Below are 19962 nucleotides of genomic sequence, written 5' to 3' on the forward strand. Positions count from 1 at the left end.
CTGCCAGCCATCCACTCTGTCCTGCCAGCCTCCCCCCTCTGTCCTGCCATCCCCCCTCTGTCTTGCCAGCCCCCCTGATATGCCAGCCCCCCTCTGTCCTGCCAGCCCCCCCCCCCTCTGTCCTGCCAGCCACCCCACCCTTTCCTGCCAGCCCCCCCCGTCCTGCCAGCCCCCCTCTGTCCTGCCTTATTACCCCTCTGTCCTGCCTGCCCCCTGTCCTGCCAGCCACCCCCCTCTGTCCTGCCAGCCACCCCATTCTCTCCTGCCAGCCCCCCCCCTCTGTCCTTCCAGCCGCCCCCCCTCCATCCTGTCAGTCCCCCCTCCGTCCTGTTAGTCCCCCCCTCCGTCCTGTCAGCCCCCCCCCTGTCCTGCCACCCCCATCCCTTGGTCCTTTCAGCCCCCCCCAATCCGTCCTGTCAGGCCGCCCCCCCTACCTCCGTCCTGCCAGCCCAACCCCAGCGTCCTGCCAGCCCACCCCCCCTCCGTTCTGCCACCCTCTCCTCTTACCCTCTCCCCTCCATCCTGTCACCCCCTCTGTCCTCCCACCCTCTCCTCTTACCCTCTCCCCTCAGTCCTGCCGCCCCTCTCCTCTGCCACCCTCTCCTCTTACCCTCTCTCCTTTCCTGCCACCCTCTGTTCTGCCTCTCTCCTCTTACCCTCTCGCCTCTGTCCTGCTGCCCCTCTCCTCTCTTCTCTTAACCTCTCACCTCCGTCCCGCTTCTCTTCTGCCACCTTCTCCGCTGACACCCTCTCCTCTTACCCTCTCCTCCCCTGCCACCCTCCCCTCTTACCCTCTCTCCTCCCCTGCCACTATCCCCTTTCTCCCCTACCATCCTCTCCTCTTACCCTCTCTCCTCTCCCCACCGTCCTGCCGCCCCTCTCCTGACAACCTCTCCCTCCCCTGCCACTCTCTCCTCTTACCCTCTCCCTTCTGTTCTGCCACCCTCTCCTCTTACCCTCTCCGCTACCACCCTCCCCTCTTAAAAAACACACACAAATAAAATGTAAAATCAGTACATAAAACACTAACACTTACACGTGTAAAAGCACACCCCTCTAAGGTTGCCTTCACACACACCAGATCCGCAGGGGATTTTAAGCTGCGGGTTTGCAGCGAAATCCGCTGCGGATCGAGCGCCAGTGCATCCCTATGAGAATACATACACGCAGCGGGAATGACATCCCACTGCGTGTATGTACTGTAAGTTAACCCCCTTCCGGCTGGAGCATACATCACCTCCTCCCCGCTCTGGTTTGCTTCGGGGGTTCTCAGCAGGACATCCCGCTCAGCCAATTAGTAGCTGCGGCGGGGCAGCACACTAATTGGCTGCACGGGATGAGCAGATGCTGGGAGCCCCAAAGCAAGCTGGAGGAGGAGGTGCTGTATGCTTCGGTCAGCGGGCGTTAACTGACATATACGCAGCGGGATGTCAATCATAGGGATGCACCGATGCACGGTGTGTGTAAAGGCATCCTAAAGAAAAAAAAAAAAAAAATGGCCCACAGGTTGTTCTTGGCTGAAGAGGCATTCGCCTGGATTGCCTCCGATACTGAGACAACCAGGGAGGGAGAAGAGGAAGATCCCTCGTTCCCTCTTCCTTCCTCTTCTTCCTCATCGTCATCATCATTTAGTGATGATAAGCCCCAAAGGCGCTGCCCCAGGACTAGGCCCCAGGAAGCCCCACAAGCCCCCTCAAGTGACCCCACCCCGTAAGAGCCACAGATTCCTGAGTGGGTTGGGGTCACTTGTGGGGGGTTTCTAATGATTTGGCAGCACAGGGGCTCTGTGAACCCTTTGGAGGCTTTCCATGCGCCGGCTTTGCACTTTGTGTCCACATGTGGGGTACTCCTGTTATCGGGGAAATTGCTCTACATGATTAGTGGTTTCTTTTTTCTTTTAACCCCTTGTGAACATGAAAAATTCAAAGTTACACCGTTTTAGTGTAAAAAATTAAATTTTTCATTTTCACGGCACATTGTTCCATATTTGTGTTTGTCACCAGTGGGGTCCATATGCCCAATATACTTTTTGTTATATTCCTTGAGGGGTGTTGTTTCCATAATGGGGTCACTTGTGGGGGGGTTACACTGCTTTGGCAGCACAGAGGCTTTATAAACCTGACATAGCCTCCGCCCTCCCTTCTGGCCAAACTCAGCTTCCAAAAGCCAAATGGTGCTCCTTCCTTTTTGAGGCATGTCCTGCGCCTGCATGATACATTATGTCCCCATGTGGGGTATTTTTGTACTTGGGGGAAATTTCTCTACAAGTTAGTTTTTTTTTTCCTTTTAACCCCTTGTCAACCTGAAAAATGTAAGGCTAGACCAAGTTTTAGCGTAATTTTTTTTTTTCAATTTCACGACACATTGTGTCTGTCACCAGTGGGGTTCATGTGCTCACTTTACCCCTTGTTACATTCCTTAAGGGGTGTAGTTTACTAAATGGTGTCCCTTTAGGGGTGTTTGTTAGGTTTTGGCACCCCTGAGCCTCTGCCAACTAGAAGTGATACTTTGAAAACTGGCCAATTGTAAGGAGGCTTCAAAATTCACTAGGCGCTCCTTTACATCTGAGGTTTGTGGTTGTGTCAGATAGCGCAATAGGGCCACATATCATATATTTCTATAAACTGCAGACATGGGGCGATAAAAATTGGGGTGGATTTCTCTGGAAATAGGTTTTCTATTATGAGAGATATTGGATCACAATATAATTTCTACTAAGAAAATTAAAATTTTCAATTTTCTCACACTCTTAGCTTTTATTTCTGTGACTCACCTAAAGAGTTAAAAAAATTTCTGGAATTGATTTTAAACAGTTTGGGGGATGCAGTTTCTGAAATGGGTTGCTTTGTGGGGCTTCATAATATACAGCCCCCTCAAATACACTTCAAACGTGAACTGGTCCCTTGAAAAATCAGATTTTGAAATTATTGTGAAAATTTGAAAAAATGCTGCTAAACTTTGAAGCTTTCTATTGTCTTAAACAATTGAATGAAAGTTTAAAAAATGCTGCCAACATAAAGTAGATATATTGCTAATGCTATTTCATATATAATTTATGTGTCATAACAATTTTCCATAACAAAATTTTCACGTTATTTTGGGATTTTTCATAAAGATAGGCTGTTAGTATCAACTCAATTTTTCCAGAAATATAAAGTATAACATGTCACAAGAAAACAATTTCAGAATCAGACGGATAGGTAGAAGCATCCCAAAGTTATTAATGGATTAAGTGACACAGGTCATATTCCTGAAATTTGGTCCGGTCCTTAAAGGGGTATTCCCCCCAAGAGCTAAAAAAATGAAATGCTCCCAAACCTAGCTGGCCTTACTCACCAAGTCCCCCTGAGTATTTTGAGACGTCTCCCATCTTTCTAGCTGCTGCCGTTACTGAGTTACAACTTTTTCTAAAACATGGTCTATATCCAAGATAGGAAACTACATTTCCCATCATGCAATGCTTCTGCCTGATGATGGTGAAGTAGCAGAGCTGAGACAATGAAGGAGATGATGACAGTGTAGCAGAGCTGAGATGGCGGTGTCGGTGTAGCAAAGCTGAGTTGGAAGTGACGGTGTAGCAGAGCTGCATTGGCGGTGACATCGTAGCAGAGCTGCGTTGGCGGTGACGGTGTAGCAGAGCTGAGTTGGCGGGGATGCCGGTGTAGCAGAGCTGAGTTGGCAGGGACACCGGTGTAGCAGAGCTGAGTTGGCAGGGACGCCGGTGTAGCAGAGCTGAGTTGGCAGGGACGCCGATGTAGCAGAGCTGAGTTGGCGGGGACGCCGGTGTAGCAGAGCTGAGTTGGCGGGGACGCCGGTGTTTCAGAGCTGAGTTGGCGATGATGCGGGCAATTGTGAGGGGCGGAGCTTGCCAAGGGGGGGCGGGGCTTGTCGCGGGCGATTGCGGGGGGCGGAGCTAGTCGCGGGCGATTGCGGGGGGCGGAGCTAGTCGCGGGCGATTGCGGGGGGCGGAGCTAGTCGCGGGGGATTGCGGGGGCGGAGCTAGTCGCGGGCGATTGCGGGGGCGGGTGAGTCAGGGATGCCATGGGTGATGGGGGGGGGCGGTCGGTTGTGGGGCGGGGGGCTGTGTGCTGCGGGTGAGTGCTGGACGGTGCGCCCGGGAGGCTCTGGACACAGGGGGTGGACACAGGGGGTGAGCTCTGGGCTGGGGGTGACCGGGTGGCTGCTGTTAGAGAGGGAGACAGTGACATCTGCGCTGATCACCGTCTCCCTCTGTAACAGCAGCCACCCCATCAGTGTTCTCAGTCACTTCACTGTGCTGGGACTGAGGACACGTGATGCCGACACGGAGGGTGGGGGCCAGGAGCAGGGAGCGTGTCGGGTTGGACTGAGGTCTGATGATTCTCTGCAATCCATGGAGGTGAATGCAGCTGGATAACAGCAAAACTGTGCAGAATCCATAATAACTTTACATTGGAAAGATGGAAAGCTACGGATAGGCAGCGTATTAATGCAAAAATAATTTTTGGGGGAATACCCCTTTAAGGCCATTTTGAGGTTAAAGGAGAGGTCCGGTGAAATTTTTTTTATTCAAGTATTGTATTGCCCCCCCAATATACACTTATTACAGGAAACACTTATAAAGTGCTTTTTTCCCTGCACTTACTACTGCATCAAGGCTTCACTTCCTGGATAACATGGTGATGTAACTTCCTGGATAACATGGTGATGTCACTTCCTGGATAACATGGTGATGTAACTTCCTGGATAACATGGTGATGTCACTTTCTGGATAACATGGTAATATCACTTCCTGGATAACATGGTGATGTCACTTCCTGGATAAAAATGGTGATGTCACAAGCAGACTCCCCGAGCTGTGCAGGCTGTGGCTGCTGGAGAGGATGATGGCAGGGGGACACTGAGGGACACAGGGCACTGGAGGGACACTGAGCATCCCTCTGCCATCATCCTCTCCAGCAGCCACAGCCCGCACAGCTCTTCGAGTCGGCTCAAGTCGGCTTTTTATGCAGGAAGCGACATCACCATGTTATCCAGGAAGTTACATCACCATGTTATCCAGGAAGTGACATCACCATGTTATCCAGGAAGTGAAGCCTTGATGCAGTAGTAAGTGCAGGGAAAAAAAGCACTTTATAAGCATTACCCGTAATAAATGTATATTGGTGATTTGTATAAATTCTGTGGGGCAATACAATACTTTAGTAAAAATTTCTGCTGGACTTCTCCTTTAATTTTTGCATAAAAAATCCTGTGAAACCAGAAACAAATTATATGCACAGTGAAATTAATAATAAAACAATATTTTTTTTCTTTGCTGTGGTTTTGTGTTTACGCCATTCGCCCTATGGTAAAACTGACTTGTTATCTATCTTCCAATAGAAAGAAATCCGAAGCACTCGTTTTTTGTAAATGCAAAAGTGTTCATACATTTATTGACAGCGTGCAGGAGAGAAGCCAGGAAAATAACAATGCTTTCATTAGCAAACAATAAATAGAATGTGAAGCGACTGTGGACGTTTCGGTCCTATCCAGGACCTTTTTCAACGTCGCCGTGGGTATGTCCGGTGGGGCGCGCTCCACACAGCGCTTGAAACGCCACAGGTTAGCGCCAGGAGCGCGCCCCACCGGACATACCCACGGCGACGTTGAAAAAGGTCCTGGATAGGACCGAAACGTCCACAGTCGCTTCACATTCTATTTATTGTTTGCTAATGAAAGCATTGTTATTTTCCTGGCTTCTCTCCTGCACGCTGTCAATAAATGTATGAACACTTTTGCATTTACAAAAAACGAGTGCTTCGGATTTCTTTCTATTGGACTATTTTTGGATGAAAACATCCGTCCGTAATTAAGCACCAAATACTCCTGCTGTGCACCCCTATTTCTTCAAAATTGTTATCTATCTTCGTCAAGTTGGTATGATTAAAACTTTTATTTCATTTGACAGCTTTTAAAATATTAAAACATTTAAATAAAATGAAATGTTCCTTAAAATTGCTAATTGCCATCATTATAACTTTTTTATTTTTTGATCTATGGCTCTGTGTGCAGTGTCCTTTTTTGTGCCATGATCTGTACTTTCTATTGCGTATGTGTGACTTTTTGATCACTTTTTATAACAATTTTTCTGGATGTGATGTGACCAAAAATTCGCAATTTAGCACGTCTGAATTTTTTTGCGCTTACACCTTTTGCCGTGCTTGATCAGGAATGGGATAATTTAATAGTTCGGCCGATTACACATGCGGCGACAACAAACATGTTTATTTATTTATTTTTATTTATAAAATGGCAGGATGATTCACACTTTTATTGGGGGAGGAGATTTTTTTTTTATAGTAGATGTGATATAATGCAGGTTTGCATTTGTTAGCATGCTGTGAAACAAAGCTATACTTATCTGAAATCCAGGTCCAGCCAGTACAGAGCATCACGGCTTAATACTTCCATCAATGACATCACTGCCTTCTCTGTGAGCGCACAGATAACCTGGGAAACAGGGGACTTCCCGTCTTTAGTCTGTTTGAACAAAAAGGAGTCTATACACAGGAGCGGGCGCCGACCGCGCACCGCTACGTGTAATAGCAGTGCGCGGCCGACGCTGATGATATGCGAAGAGGAATACATACCTATCCAGGTTGCAGGGCTCCTCCGCAGTATTGCTTACGCAGCCAGTGATTGGCTGAGCGGTCTGTCAGCTGAGACAGGCCGCTCTGAAGCTGGAGCGTGCGGGACCCCGGGGAGAAGCACAGAGGAAGAGGAGCCCTGCAGCCTGCATAGGTAATGTATAAAGTTAAGCAAGGGCTGCAAGGACATCGGTAACGATGTCCATGCAGCCCTTGTTAAACGATTATTGGGCCGTATAATAGGCCCAGTAAATGAGCGCAGATCTAGCAGATTGGTGCTCGTTTATAGTTGTTATCGGGCCTTCATCGGCCCATGTAATACTACCCCAAGACCCACAAAACTAATTGATGTTTTGTGATTTCTGAACTAGTGCAAGACAGGTAAGCAATGCTATCTGCTTTTGCAGCATGTTTATCTTTTTAATTGATGTCGGAGTACGACTTAAAGTCTTTTTATGAATACAAACTGATCAGGTAAAATAGTATGTTTATTATATACACACATTTATTTTTATTGTCATATAAGAAAGATTTTGAAAAAAATATATATTTAATTCAAATATTAAAAGATATTATAAGAGAAAATATTATTTTGGAAAAGATGTCATTTAACAACTAAATATCTGAAAACTTTATAATGAAATGTTATGTTATCTGCACCATGGTTTCCTTGGATAGCTTTGTAGTCTTAGGGCCTTGTTAAAACTTTTTTTTTTTTATTAATTCCTTAACATTTTTTTTTCTTTTGCTTTGTTTCCACAGGTAAAAAATGTGACAAACCTGACATAAAAAATGGAAATACCTACAATCACAACTTTCCAATTGAACCTGGAAGATCTATAGACTATTTGTGTCATACAAATTATGTGGGTCATTATATGCCATATTGGGGACGAACCACATGGGGAAGGATCAAGTGTACTAACCTTGGATGGGATCCTGAACCAAAATGCACACGTAAGAATCTAACCACTGCATATGCACCATACATTGCAATTGGAGGGATCTAAGCCGTGTAGTGCTTGATCATCAATTGTAAGGGGCGTATATTACATCACACAGCTGTAGAAGGCCTAGGCATGAAGCACCCTAGACCCTGTCTTCTGTATACTCTCCAAGTAAGAATAAAAGTGTTTTTAGCTATATAAACACCCGCACACAGCTTTGCAAGTTGTGGAATAAAAGTATGCTACAGCGCTATCGGTTTAGTGAGAATTTTTGGGGTGATAGTTTCACTTTAAATTGTAATTCCAGATAAGTCATCAGCACAGGAAAAATTATTGGGACAGTGCACGCCTCACCACACTGGACCACGCTTGTCTCTGTGTAGCTGACACAGTTCTGGATATATTGTTTGGCGTTCAGATGTTAGACTATTCTGGCTAGCGGTAATCTTACTCTGGCTATACCAGCACTTTTCTTTTGTTTTGCTTTGCATTTCTTTCTTGTTGTTAGGCTGGCTTCACAATGAGTTTTTCTGTTGGTTTCCCTGTTTTATTATAGTACAATTAATTTTAGAGCACAGAAAAATGTGATCTATGACATTTTGTGTATGTAAAAATAATGGATCCATTAATGTAAGCCAATGGGTAATAGATTCTGCAGTATGACACCCATCACCCACAGCAGCATCTATTTTTTTTCCATCAATTTTATGTATGCATGCATTTAATGGAAACAAAAATGTAGTGTTAACCCATTATTATTATTATTATTATTATTATTATTATTATTATTATTACAGGGGAACTATAAGCAGGTTATACGAATCTAACCTGCTTATGTTTCCCTACTGCACAGGAGACGCCAAGGAGGAAGGTATGTGTCTTACCTTCCTCCTCGGCGCCATTCCAATGCAGCTGGTAGTTTGCTCCACAGTCCGGTAAGAATGGTAGGAGCACTGGGGAACCCGTTAGGAGCATTGCCTGCCCCTTTAGTGCCAGCCCGCCCCTCTCTATTTATAATCAATGGAGCGGACTGGCCAGGGGTGAGCCACATCAGCATTATTGGGGTGGGCAGTGCTTCTAACGGTTTTACTGGACCATGGAGCACACAACTAACTGCATCGGAATGGCACCGAGGAGGAAGGTAAGAGATATTCCTTCTTCCTCTGCATTTCCTGTGCAAAAGAGGACTATCAGCAGATAAGATTTGTCTAACCTGCTGATAGTTCCCCTTTAAGTGCCATTTATTCCAGGATGCCATTTCAATAAGAAAGCAGGTTTAAACACTTTATTACATGGTAATGTAGGTTATTAACAAACTATCTTACAGATTTATTTCCAGCATTTCTGTAACTGACAAATCCCATACATGTATCAGAATGAGGTTGGATTTGTAGTGTGTGCCTGGATTGCAGTGTAAGAAATTAAAATCTCACAAGTTTGAATATACCCTGAGGATAGAGGGGGCAGATACCACCATGTTACCATGCCTAAAAGTTGTGTTGTGATTTGTTTTAGGACAATGTTCATACAGACAAGCATATGTTGAAAATGCAGAACCTATATCTCCAAAGAGCGTATATCTGGAAGGAGAAAAAATAGCGTTTAAGTGTAAATATAATTATGAAATATCGGATGGAGAGAATGGTGGAGAAATAACATGTCTTCCTAATGGAGAATTTACTCCAGCCAAATGTTCTAGTAAGTTCTATTAATTTCATGTAATATGCTTCAAGTGGTGTCACACAAGGCATTTAGTTTTTTATTATTTATTATTTTTTATTATTTTGTGGTAGTTTTTAATTCAGTTTCTAAGCCAAAAATGAATGCAGCAGAATGGAGAGGTCCTAACTTTACATTTCTCAATTCATTTGAATCCATTGCTGGCTTTGACTCGAAAAACTGAAAACCTGCCATAAAAACGGCAAAGAGTTCTGTGTGTGACAGTAACCGGAGTGTGTGGACTTTCTTGTAGTACAGCATTTAGCAGTTGTTTGTAGCAATTTCAGTGGTGTTTTTTTTTTTTCCTTCAGCATTTTGTCTTGATTTTTCCAGAAGGCAGATGCTATTAGAGTTTTCTGGATAAAATACTTATATTTTTAGATGTTACAGGGGCCTTTATGGGGAAAAAACAAAAAACAAAAAAAAAAAACCTTGACTTGGCGGTTCTGGCTAAGGTGAGCACATAGGTCCGGTTGGTACGAAAAAGGAGAAGTCACCTAGGCATGACTCTCAGGCATTAAAAAACTTGTAGAAAAGGGGAATAGGACATACTTAATGTGACACAGAAAAATTAAGGATATGCCATAGGGTTTTGCCAGTTCTGGTTATCAGTTATCAAGAATCCTTTTGAGAAGGAAGAGAAGTTGCAGCGTAATATCCTATGTGATCACTAGGCGGTGCTGCAGGACAGTTTATCTGGTTTAGTCTTCTGTTGTCTGTGTATCAGGCTCTGTAGTCAGAGCTCAGTGGGAGCTGAAGAAAATCTGCGCAAACCACAGTGGATAAAATACAAGTAAATTTACTTCACGTTAAAGAGTTTAGTTAAAGAGGTTGTCCAACCAAAACTAACTTTCCCGTAATCTATAGATCCATATTTCTATACTCGAGGCAACATTGACGTCTTCTATTGGACTATTGACACTATTAGTAGATTACAAGGACGCAAACCAAACTTGAAAAAAGGAAATGTCCTAGTGCAGATTCTCTCATAGAAATCAATTTGATGAATATTTTAGCCACTCGCCTTGGTTTTTGGCTACCTTCTTTAGTAGACAAAGAACAAGTAGGTTTTGTGATGGGTTGACAGGGATCCGATAATACATGGCTGGCGATCGATGTAACAGATGCAGTTTATCTCCAGTCAGACCGGACCCTGGTCCTGAGCCTAGAAGCGCAAAAGGTGTTTGATCACCTTGTTTGTTTGAAACCCTCCAGTCCTTTGGTTTTTCAGGCTATATTCTCTCACCCAACTGCGTCTATTAAATTACCTCATCATCGCCCGGGTGTGTTCCCACTTTTTTTAATGGCGCGTCAAGGATGTCCCCTATCCCACTTGCTGTTTGTTTTATGTATCGAGCCCTTAGCGGTGGCAATTAGGGGTAATGCTGATATCCAAGGTGTCTGCATCCGGAGGAGTATAAATTGATATTATTCGCAGACGACATTGTACTTACCTTGACTAATCTTTCTGCAACCCTTCCTGTGTTACATGGGCTCCTGAGGGAATTAAGGGTGCAAGGTTAATATGGCAAAGATGGAAGCCCTCATAGGGAGCTTTGTCCTTTCTGTGACCCGGCCAGGTCACGGAACAGCCAGTCTCTGAAAAGATCATCCCGGCCGGTACTGCAGTACAGACTGGATGATCTTTGCATCCGCTCGCAGGGCCGCCATCAGGAATTTTTGGGCCCCATACAGCCAAAATGTCTGGGCCCCCCTACCAAAATGGGGGACATATTGTTTTTTTACAGCCCAAAATATTTGCTGATTTACAAGCCAAAATATAGTGTATGGTACCTTTTCTGCAATCTCTGATATGTCATAGTAATAGTTATCAGTATTGCAGCGTGTAGTAGTACAGGTAGTCAGTACACGCTGGGAGTTGTAGTGTAGTCGCAGGTTAGCTGTCAAGTACATGCTGGGAGTTGTAGTTTTGTCACAAGCTGTCAGTACATGCTGGGAGTTGTAGTGTTGTCACAGGCTGTCAGTACATGCTGGGAGTTGTAGTGTTGTCACAGGCTGTCAGTACATGCTGGGAGTTGTAGCGTTGTCACAGGCTGTCAGCACATGATGGGAGTTGTAGTGTTGTCACAGGCTGTCAGTCCATGCTGGGAGTTGTAGTGTTGTCACAGGCTGTCAGCGCATGCTGGGAGTTGTAGTGTTGTCACAGGCTGTCAGCGCATGCTGGAAGTTGTAGTGTTGTCACAGGCTGTCAGTACATGCTGGAAGTTGTAGTGTTGTCACAGGCTAGCTGTCAGCGCATGCTGGAAGTTGTAGTGTTGCACCAGCTGGATACACACAGAATGGGAGAACCCTCTTTGACACCACATGACAGTCCTCCCGCTCCCAGCATGTCTACTAACTCAGCTCTGCTACACCGGCCAAGCACATGTTCCTCTCAGGTGTCTCTCACTTCTGACCTCTTCAGTGTACGGGAGTCGGGGAGGAGACATCACCAGTGTGGGTGACATTGGGGGAGCATGATCCCAGCATGTGCGATGGCACGGGGCTCACAGGACACGCTCACCTGGCCGCCATGTTTGAATTAGGCAGCACCAACAGCTGCAGTATCCCTGTCAGCAAACAAGTGCGCTGTCATGAACTCTTCATCACATGACACTGAGGAGCCTACCCATGAATTACTCCGTGGGATGAGGTGATGGGGGCGCAGCGGTTCTGGTCTCCTGGGGGCAGGCAGGCGAGCAGCCCAGCAGCGGGTGCCCTGACCTGCAGGAAGAGAAGCTTGCCCAGAGTGCTACTGCTCCCTCTCCAGGTCAGAGCGCACTTTTCACACATACACATTTACTCTCACACACATACACACACACACACACACACACATTCACTCTCACACATACACTCACCGGCCACTTTATTAGGTACACCTGTCCAACTGCACGTTACCATTTAATTTCTAATCAGCCAATCACATGGCGGCAACTCAGTGCATTTAGGCATGTAGACATGGTCAAGACAATCTCCTGAAGTTCAAACCGAGCATCAGTATGGGGAAGAAAGGTGATGTGAGGCCTTTGAACGTGGCATGGTTGTTGGTGCCAGAAGAGCTGGTCTAAATATTTCAGAAACTGCTGATCTACTGGGATTTTCACGCACAACCATCTCTAGGGTTTACAGAGAATGGTCCGAAAAAGAAAAAACATCCAGTGAGCGGCCGTTCTGTGGGCGGAAATGCCTTGTTGATGCCAGAGGTCAGAGGAGAATGGGCAGACTGGTTCCAGCTGATAGAAATAGCCAAGCGTTACAACCAAGGTAGGCAGAAGAGCATCTCTGACCGCACAGTACACAGTATGGGCTACAGCAGCAGAAGACCACACCGGGTGCCACTCCTTTCAGCTAAGAACAGGAAACTGAGGCTACAATTTGCACAAGCTCATCCAAATTGGACAGTAGAAGATTGGAAAAACGTTGCCTGGTCTGATGAGTCTCGATTTCTGCTTGAACATGACAATGAGTTCATTGTAATCAAATGGCCTCCACAGTCACCAGATCTCACTCCAATAGAGCATCTTTGGGATGTGGTGGAACGGGAGATTCGCATCATGGATGTGCAGCCGACAAATCTGCGGCAACTGTGTGATGCCATCATGTCAATATGGACCAAAATCTCTGAGGAGATTCCAGCACTTTGTTGTATCTATGCCACCAAGAATTGAGGCAGTTCTGAAGGCAAAAGGGGGTCCAACCCGTTACTAGCATGGTGTACCTAATAAAGTGGCCGGTGAGTGTATATTCACACACATATATTCTCACACACACATTTATTCATTAACTCACATACATACATACATACATACATACATACATACATGACTAGGGGTATGGCAGATTACGGGGGTTACCTAAAAGGATAACTTTAAAGCACACCCCCGCCATTATCCTACTTTACCCCTCCCCACAATACAGCTCCCCTTTACCTTAAAAGAAGACATGACACCTGCTAACGTTGGAATAATGGCCACAGCAGCCTTTTATTGAACAATAAATAACATGTAAAAACATAAACACAAACTATTTAAACCCCGATAACTCCCACCCAACCTAATAACATACCCATCAGGGAGGTCATGGATGGCCCAGCAGCAGTATGAACTATTGGTCCCCCCGTCGCATCGCGCCGACTCAGGGCTGGCAAATATGCCCCAATACTGCTTCCCAGAGAACAACTATTCCTCCGCCTAAGCGGTAAGCACCACCAACCATGCCCCATCTCCCTGCAACCTAAAGGAGAGGGGATTGCCACCTTCATCATCTCACCTCCAACACCTCCTCACACAGTGCCATCCACGACCACCCCTCCGCAGCTGCCGCGACAATAGAGTAACAACAACAGCCAACCACCCACCTACCAACAAAGCAACCAGGGCGGGCAGGCGGGCGCTTCAGGTCCGGGACACGAGGAGCTGGTAAGTAGGAAACCCCTCCCCCTCCTCTTATACCTCTGCTCTGCTCCCCTCCCCGACGCTATCCCTTGCCCCCCTATTGGCCTTTGCCAGCATCCCCACTCCCCCTGCTCTATCCCCTTTCCCACAGCCTGACCATGCGCTGCCCTCATGCTCCCCTAAGCCCTAACCCTGTTAACCCCCTACTGCCCACCCCTTCATGTCCGGGCTGCAGCTATACTGCGCCCGCTTACGCCCTCCCTTACATACACATACACACACATTCATTCACTCTCATACATACACACACACATTCATTTACTCTCACACATACATACATACATACATACATACATACATACATACAAACACACATTCACTCTCACACATACATACATACATACATACATACATACACACACACATTCACTCTCACACATACACACACATTCATTCACTCTCACACATACATACATACATACATACATACATACATACAAACACATTCACTCTCACACATACATACATACATACACACACACAAACACATTCACTCTCACACATACACACAAATTCATTCACTCTCACACATACTGTACATGCACACATTCACTTTCACACATACATTCACACACACACATTCATTCATATATTCATACACACACACACACACACTCCCAAACATACAAACAGGCACTTACATTTCATTAGGAAGCTCCTTATATCTTGCCAGCACCTGCCTCCTCTGTCCTTCTCCTTCTCACCGGCACCAGCTCTCCCGCCCCCCCTCCTCATCTGCACGGGGCAGGAAGGAGTCTGTGAAAGCCAGGAGGGTGGGGGAGCCCCCGGTAACATCTCCACACAGCACAGGGGAGGGAGCAGGATCCCCAGACTGCAGCTTAGTGAGAAGAACAGGTCTGTAAAAGTCCGTTCTTGTCCTTAAGCATTGCAGTGTACAGGCAGCAGCACCGCGTCTGCATCCGCATCAAAATTCTCCACTGCAAGCTATGGAGCGTACGTCCGGAGCCGCTCGCTCCATAGTGTGCACTGACAGGGTCTTCACTGAATAGGGGCCGCAAAAAACTGACATGTCAGTGTGTATACACTCCGACCAGGATTCCATAGAAGATTAGGCAACGTATCTTTTCATAAAAAGATTGCAACAACGGCCGTACTTTTACGAAAAATTATGTTGTGTGAACATAGCTTAGTACTGTATTTAATACCCTTTTCATGAGCTTCCTCAGTAACCAATTTAGTTTCCTACTAAGTTTGTTTTTTTCTTGATCCCAGAAACATGCAAGGTTCCTGAACTCCCAAATGGAAAAATCACTTCACGTCAAGATCAGTTTGAGATTTCACAATATTTGCAGTATGAATGCAATAAGGGTTACATGACTGAAAAGAGAAAACTTAGTAGCACTGCCCAGTGTCTCAGTGATGGATGGTCTGAAAAGATTAGCTGTATACGTAAGTCACATTTTCTGTCTTTTAAAAACTGATAAACAGTAATGAGTCACTTAAGATACAGGAAATACATTAATTATGCATACGTTAATGACAAATCTAGATTCATTTTCTGTTTGCCTTTTGCCACACATCATTGTGATTGCTGGTGTCCATCATTGACTGTCAGTGAAGTGAACTCCACAGCTTGCTTCATAATACAGTGATACCTCGGTTCTCAAACTTAATTGATTCCAGAGGGCAGTTTGAGAACCGAGCAGTGTCTTCCCATAGGAAATAATGTAAATGTGTTTAATTGGTTCCAGCACCCACCAATAATTACCTACAGTACCCATATATTACATTGAAAAGCGCCTAGTGTAATCCCAACAGTACAGTACAGAACAGCACTATATACTGTACAGGACATTACAGAGCAGCACTATATACTGTACAGGACATTACAGAACAGCATTATATACTGTACAGGACATTACAGAACAGCATTATATACTGTACAGGACATTACAGAGCAGCACTATATACTGTACAGGACATTACAGCGCAGCACTATATACTGTACAGGACATTACAGCGCAGCCCTATATACTGTACAGGACATTACAGAACAGCATTATATACTGTACAGGACATTACAGCGCAGCCCTATATACTGTACAGGACATTACAGAACAGCATTATATACTGCACAGGACAATACAGAGCAGCACTATATACTGTACAGGACATTACAGAGCAGCATTATATACTGTACTGTACATTACAGAGCAGCACTATATACTGTACAGGACATTACAGAGCAGCACTATATACTGTACATTACAGAGCAGCATTATATACTGTACAGGACATTACAGAGCAGCATTATATACAGTACAGTACATTACAGAGCAGCACTATATACAGTACAGGACATTACAGAGCAGCATTATATACTGTACTGTACATTACAGAGCAGCACTATATACTGTACAGGACATTACAGAGCAGCCCTATATACTGTACAGGACATTACAGAGCAGCATTATATACTGTACAGGACATTACAGAGCAGCACTATATACTGTACTGTACATTACAGAGCAGCACTATATACTGTACAGGACATTACAGAGCAGCACTATATACTGTACAGGACATTACAGAACATCACTATATACTGTACAGGACATTACAGAACAGCACTATATACTGTACAGGACATTACAGCGCAGCCCTATATACTGTACAGGACATTACAGAACAGCATTATATACTGTACAGGACATTACAGAGCAGCATTATATACTGTACTGTACATTACAGAGCAGCACTATATACTGTACAGGACATTACAGAGCAGCACTATATACTGTACATTACAGAGCAGCATTATATACTGTACAGGACATTACAGAGCAGCATTATATACAGTACAGTACATTACAGAGCAGCACTATATACAGTACAGGACATTACAGAGCAGCATTATATACTGTACAGGACATTACAGAACAGCATTATATACTGTACTGTACATTACAGAGCAGCACTATATACTGTACAGGACATTACAGAGCAGCCCTATATACTGTACAGGACATTACAGAGCAGCATTATATACTGTACAGGACATTACAGAGCAGCACTATATACTGTACTGTACATTACAGAGCAGCACTATATACTGTACAGGACATTACAGAACAGCATTATATACTGTACAGGACATTACAGAACAGCACTATATACTGTACAGGACATTACAGAACAGCACTGTATACTGTACAGGACATTACAGAGCAGCATTATATACTGTACATTACAGAGCAGCACTATATACTGTACAGGACATTACAGAGCAGCATTATATACACTGTACAGGACATTACGGAGCAGCACTATATACTGTACAGGACATTACAGAACAGCATTATATACTGTACAGGACATTACAGCGCAGCACTATATACTGTACAGGACATTACAGAGCAGCACTATATACTGTACAGGACATTACAGAACAGCATTATATACTGTACAGGACATTACAGAGCAGCATTATATACTGTACTGTACATTACAGAGCAGCACTATATACTATACAGGACATTACAGACCATCACTATATACTGTACAGGACATTACAGAGCAGCACTATATACTGTACAGGACATTACAGAGCAGCATTATATACTATACAGGACATTACAGAGCAGCACTATATACTGTACAGGACATTACAGAACAGCACTATATACTGTACAGGACATTACAGAGCAGCACCATATATACTGTACAGTACATTACAGAGCAGCACTATATACTGTACAGGACATTACAGAGCAGCATTATATACTGTACAGGACATTACAGAGTAGCACTATATACTGTACAGGACATTACAGAGCAGCACTATATACTGTACAGGACATTACAGACCATCACTATATACTGTACAGGACATTACAGAGCAGCACTATATACTGTACAGGACATTACAGAACAGCACTATATACTGTACAGGACATTACAGAGCAGCATTATATACTATACAGGACATTACAGAGCAGCACTATATACTGTACAGGACATTACAGAGCAGCATTATATACTGTACAGGACATTACAGAGTAGCACTATATACTGTACAGGACATTACAGAGCAGCATTATATACTATACAGGACATTACAGAGCAGCACTATACTGTACAGGACATTACAGAGCAGCACTATATACTGTACAGGACATTACAGAACAGCATTATATACTGTACAGGACATTACAGAGTAGCACTATATACTGTACAGGACATTACAGAACAGCACTATATACTGTACAGGACATTACAGACCATCACTATATACTGTACAGGACATTACAGAACAGCACTATATACTGTACAGGACATTACAGAACAGCACTATATACTGTACAGGACATTACAGAACAGCACTATATATACTGTACAGGACATTACAGAACAGCACTATATATACTGTACAGGACATTACAGAGCAGCACTATATACTGTACAGGACATTACAGAGCAGCACTATATACTGTACAGGACATTACAGAGCAGTACTATATACTGTACAGGACATTACAGAGCAGTACTATATACTGTACTGTACATTACAGAGCAGTACTATATACCGTACAGGACATTACAGAACAGCGGTATATACTGTACAGTACATTACAGAACAGCGGTATTTACTGTACAGGACATTACAGAACAGCACTATATACTGTACAGGACATTACAGAGCAGCATTATATACTGTACAGGACATTACAGAGCAGCACTATATACTGTACAGGACATTACAGAACAGCATTATATACTGTACAGGACATTACAGCGCAGCACTATATACTGTACAGGACATTACAGCGCAGCCCTATATACTGTACAGGACATTACAGAACAGCATTATATACTGTACAGGACATTACAGCGCAGCCCTATATACTGTACAGGACATTACAGAGTAGCACTATATACTGTACAGGACATTACAGAACAGCACTATATACTGTACAGGACATTACAGAACAGCACTATATATACTGTACAGGACATTACAGAGCAGCACTATATACTGTACAGGACATTACAGAGCAGCATTATATACTGTACTGTACATTACAGAGCAGTACTATATACTGTACAGGACATTACAGAGCAGTACTATATACTGTACAGGACATTACAGAGCAGCACTATATACTGTACTGTACATTACAGAGCAGTACTATATACTGTACAGGACATTACAGAACAGCGGTATATACTGTACAGTACATTACAGAACAGCGGTATATACTGTACAGGACATTACAGAACAGCACTATATACTGTACAGGACATTACAGAGCAGCATTATATACTGTACAGGACATTACAGAGCAGCACTATATACTGTACAGGACATTACAGAACAGCATTATATACTGTACAGGACATTACAGCGCAGCACTATATACTGTACAGGACATTACAGCGCAGCCCTATATACTGTACAGGACATTACAGAACAGCATTATATACTGTACAGGACATTACAGCGCAGCACTATATACTGTACAGGACATTACAGAACAGCATTATATACTGTACAGGACATTACAGAACAGCACTATATACTGTACAGGACATTACAGAACAGCATTATATACTGTACAGGACATTACAGCGCAGCACTATATACTGTACAGGACATTACAGAACAGCAGTATATACTGTACAGGACATTACAGAACAGCATTATATACCATACAGGACATTACAGAGTAGCACTATATACTGTACAGGACATTACAGAACAGCATTATATACCATACAGGACATTACAGAACAGCACTATATATACTGTACAGGACATTACAGAGCAGCACTATATACTGTACAGGACATTACAGAACAGCACTATATACTGTACAGGACATTACAGAACAGCACTATATACTGTACAGGACATTACAGAGTAGCACTATATACTGTACAGGACATTACAGAGCAGCACTATATACTGTACAGGACATTACAGAACAGCACTATATACTGTACAGGACATTACAGAGCAGCACTATATACTGTACAGGACATTACAGAACAGCACTATATACTGTACAGGACATTACAGAGCAGCACTATATACTGTACAGGACATTACAGAGCAGCACTATATACTGTACAGGACATTACAGAACAGCACTATATACTGTACAGGACATTACAGAGCAGCATTATATACTGTACAGGACATTACAGAGCAGCATTATATACTATACAGGACATTACAGACCATCACTATATACTGTACAGGACATTACA

The 19962-nt window shown here is 44.0% G+C and overlaps 1 protein-coding gene across 4 annotated transcripts in view; it reads left to right on the top strand.

Annotated features, from left to right (window-relative positions):
- The window catches only part of CFH (complement factor H), a 142836-nt gene that overhangs the window by 47500 nt on the left and 75374 nt on the right, over positions 1–19962 (top strand). For all 4 annotated transcript variants that reach the window (XM_069967462.1, XM_069967465.1, XM_069967464.1 and 1 more), the window contains exons 8-10: positions 7371–7565; positions 9071–9253; positions 14965–15141. In XM_069967462.1, the coding sequence (XP_069823563.1) occupies positions 7371–7565; positions 9071–9253; positions 14965–15141 (555 nt within the window). The remainder of the gene's footprint in view (positions 1–7370; positions 7566–9070; positions 9254–14964; positions 15142–19962) is intronic.

This window comes from Dendropsophus ebraccatus, chromosome 4 (assembly GCF_027789765.1).
Source record: "Dendropsophus ebraccatus isolate aDenEbr1 chromosome 4, aDenEbr1.pat, whole genome shotgun sequence".
Classification (NCBI taxonomy): Eukaryota; Metazoa; Chordata; class Amphibia; order Anura; family Hylidae; genus Dendropsophus; species Dendropsophus ebraccatus.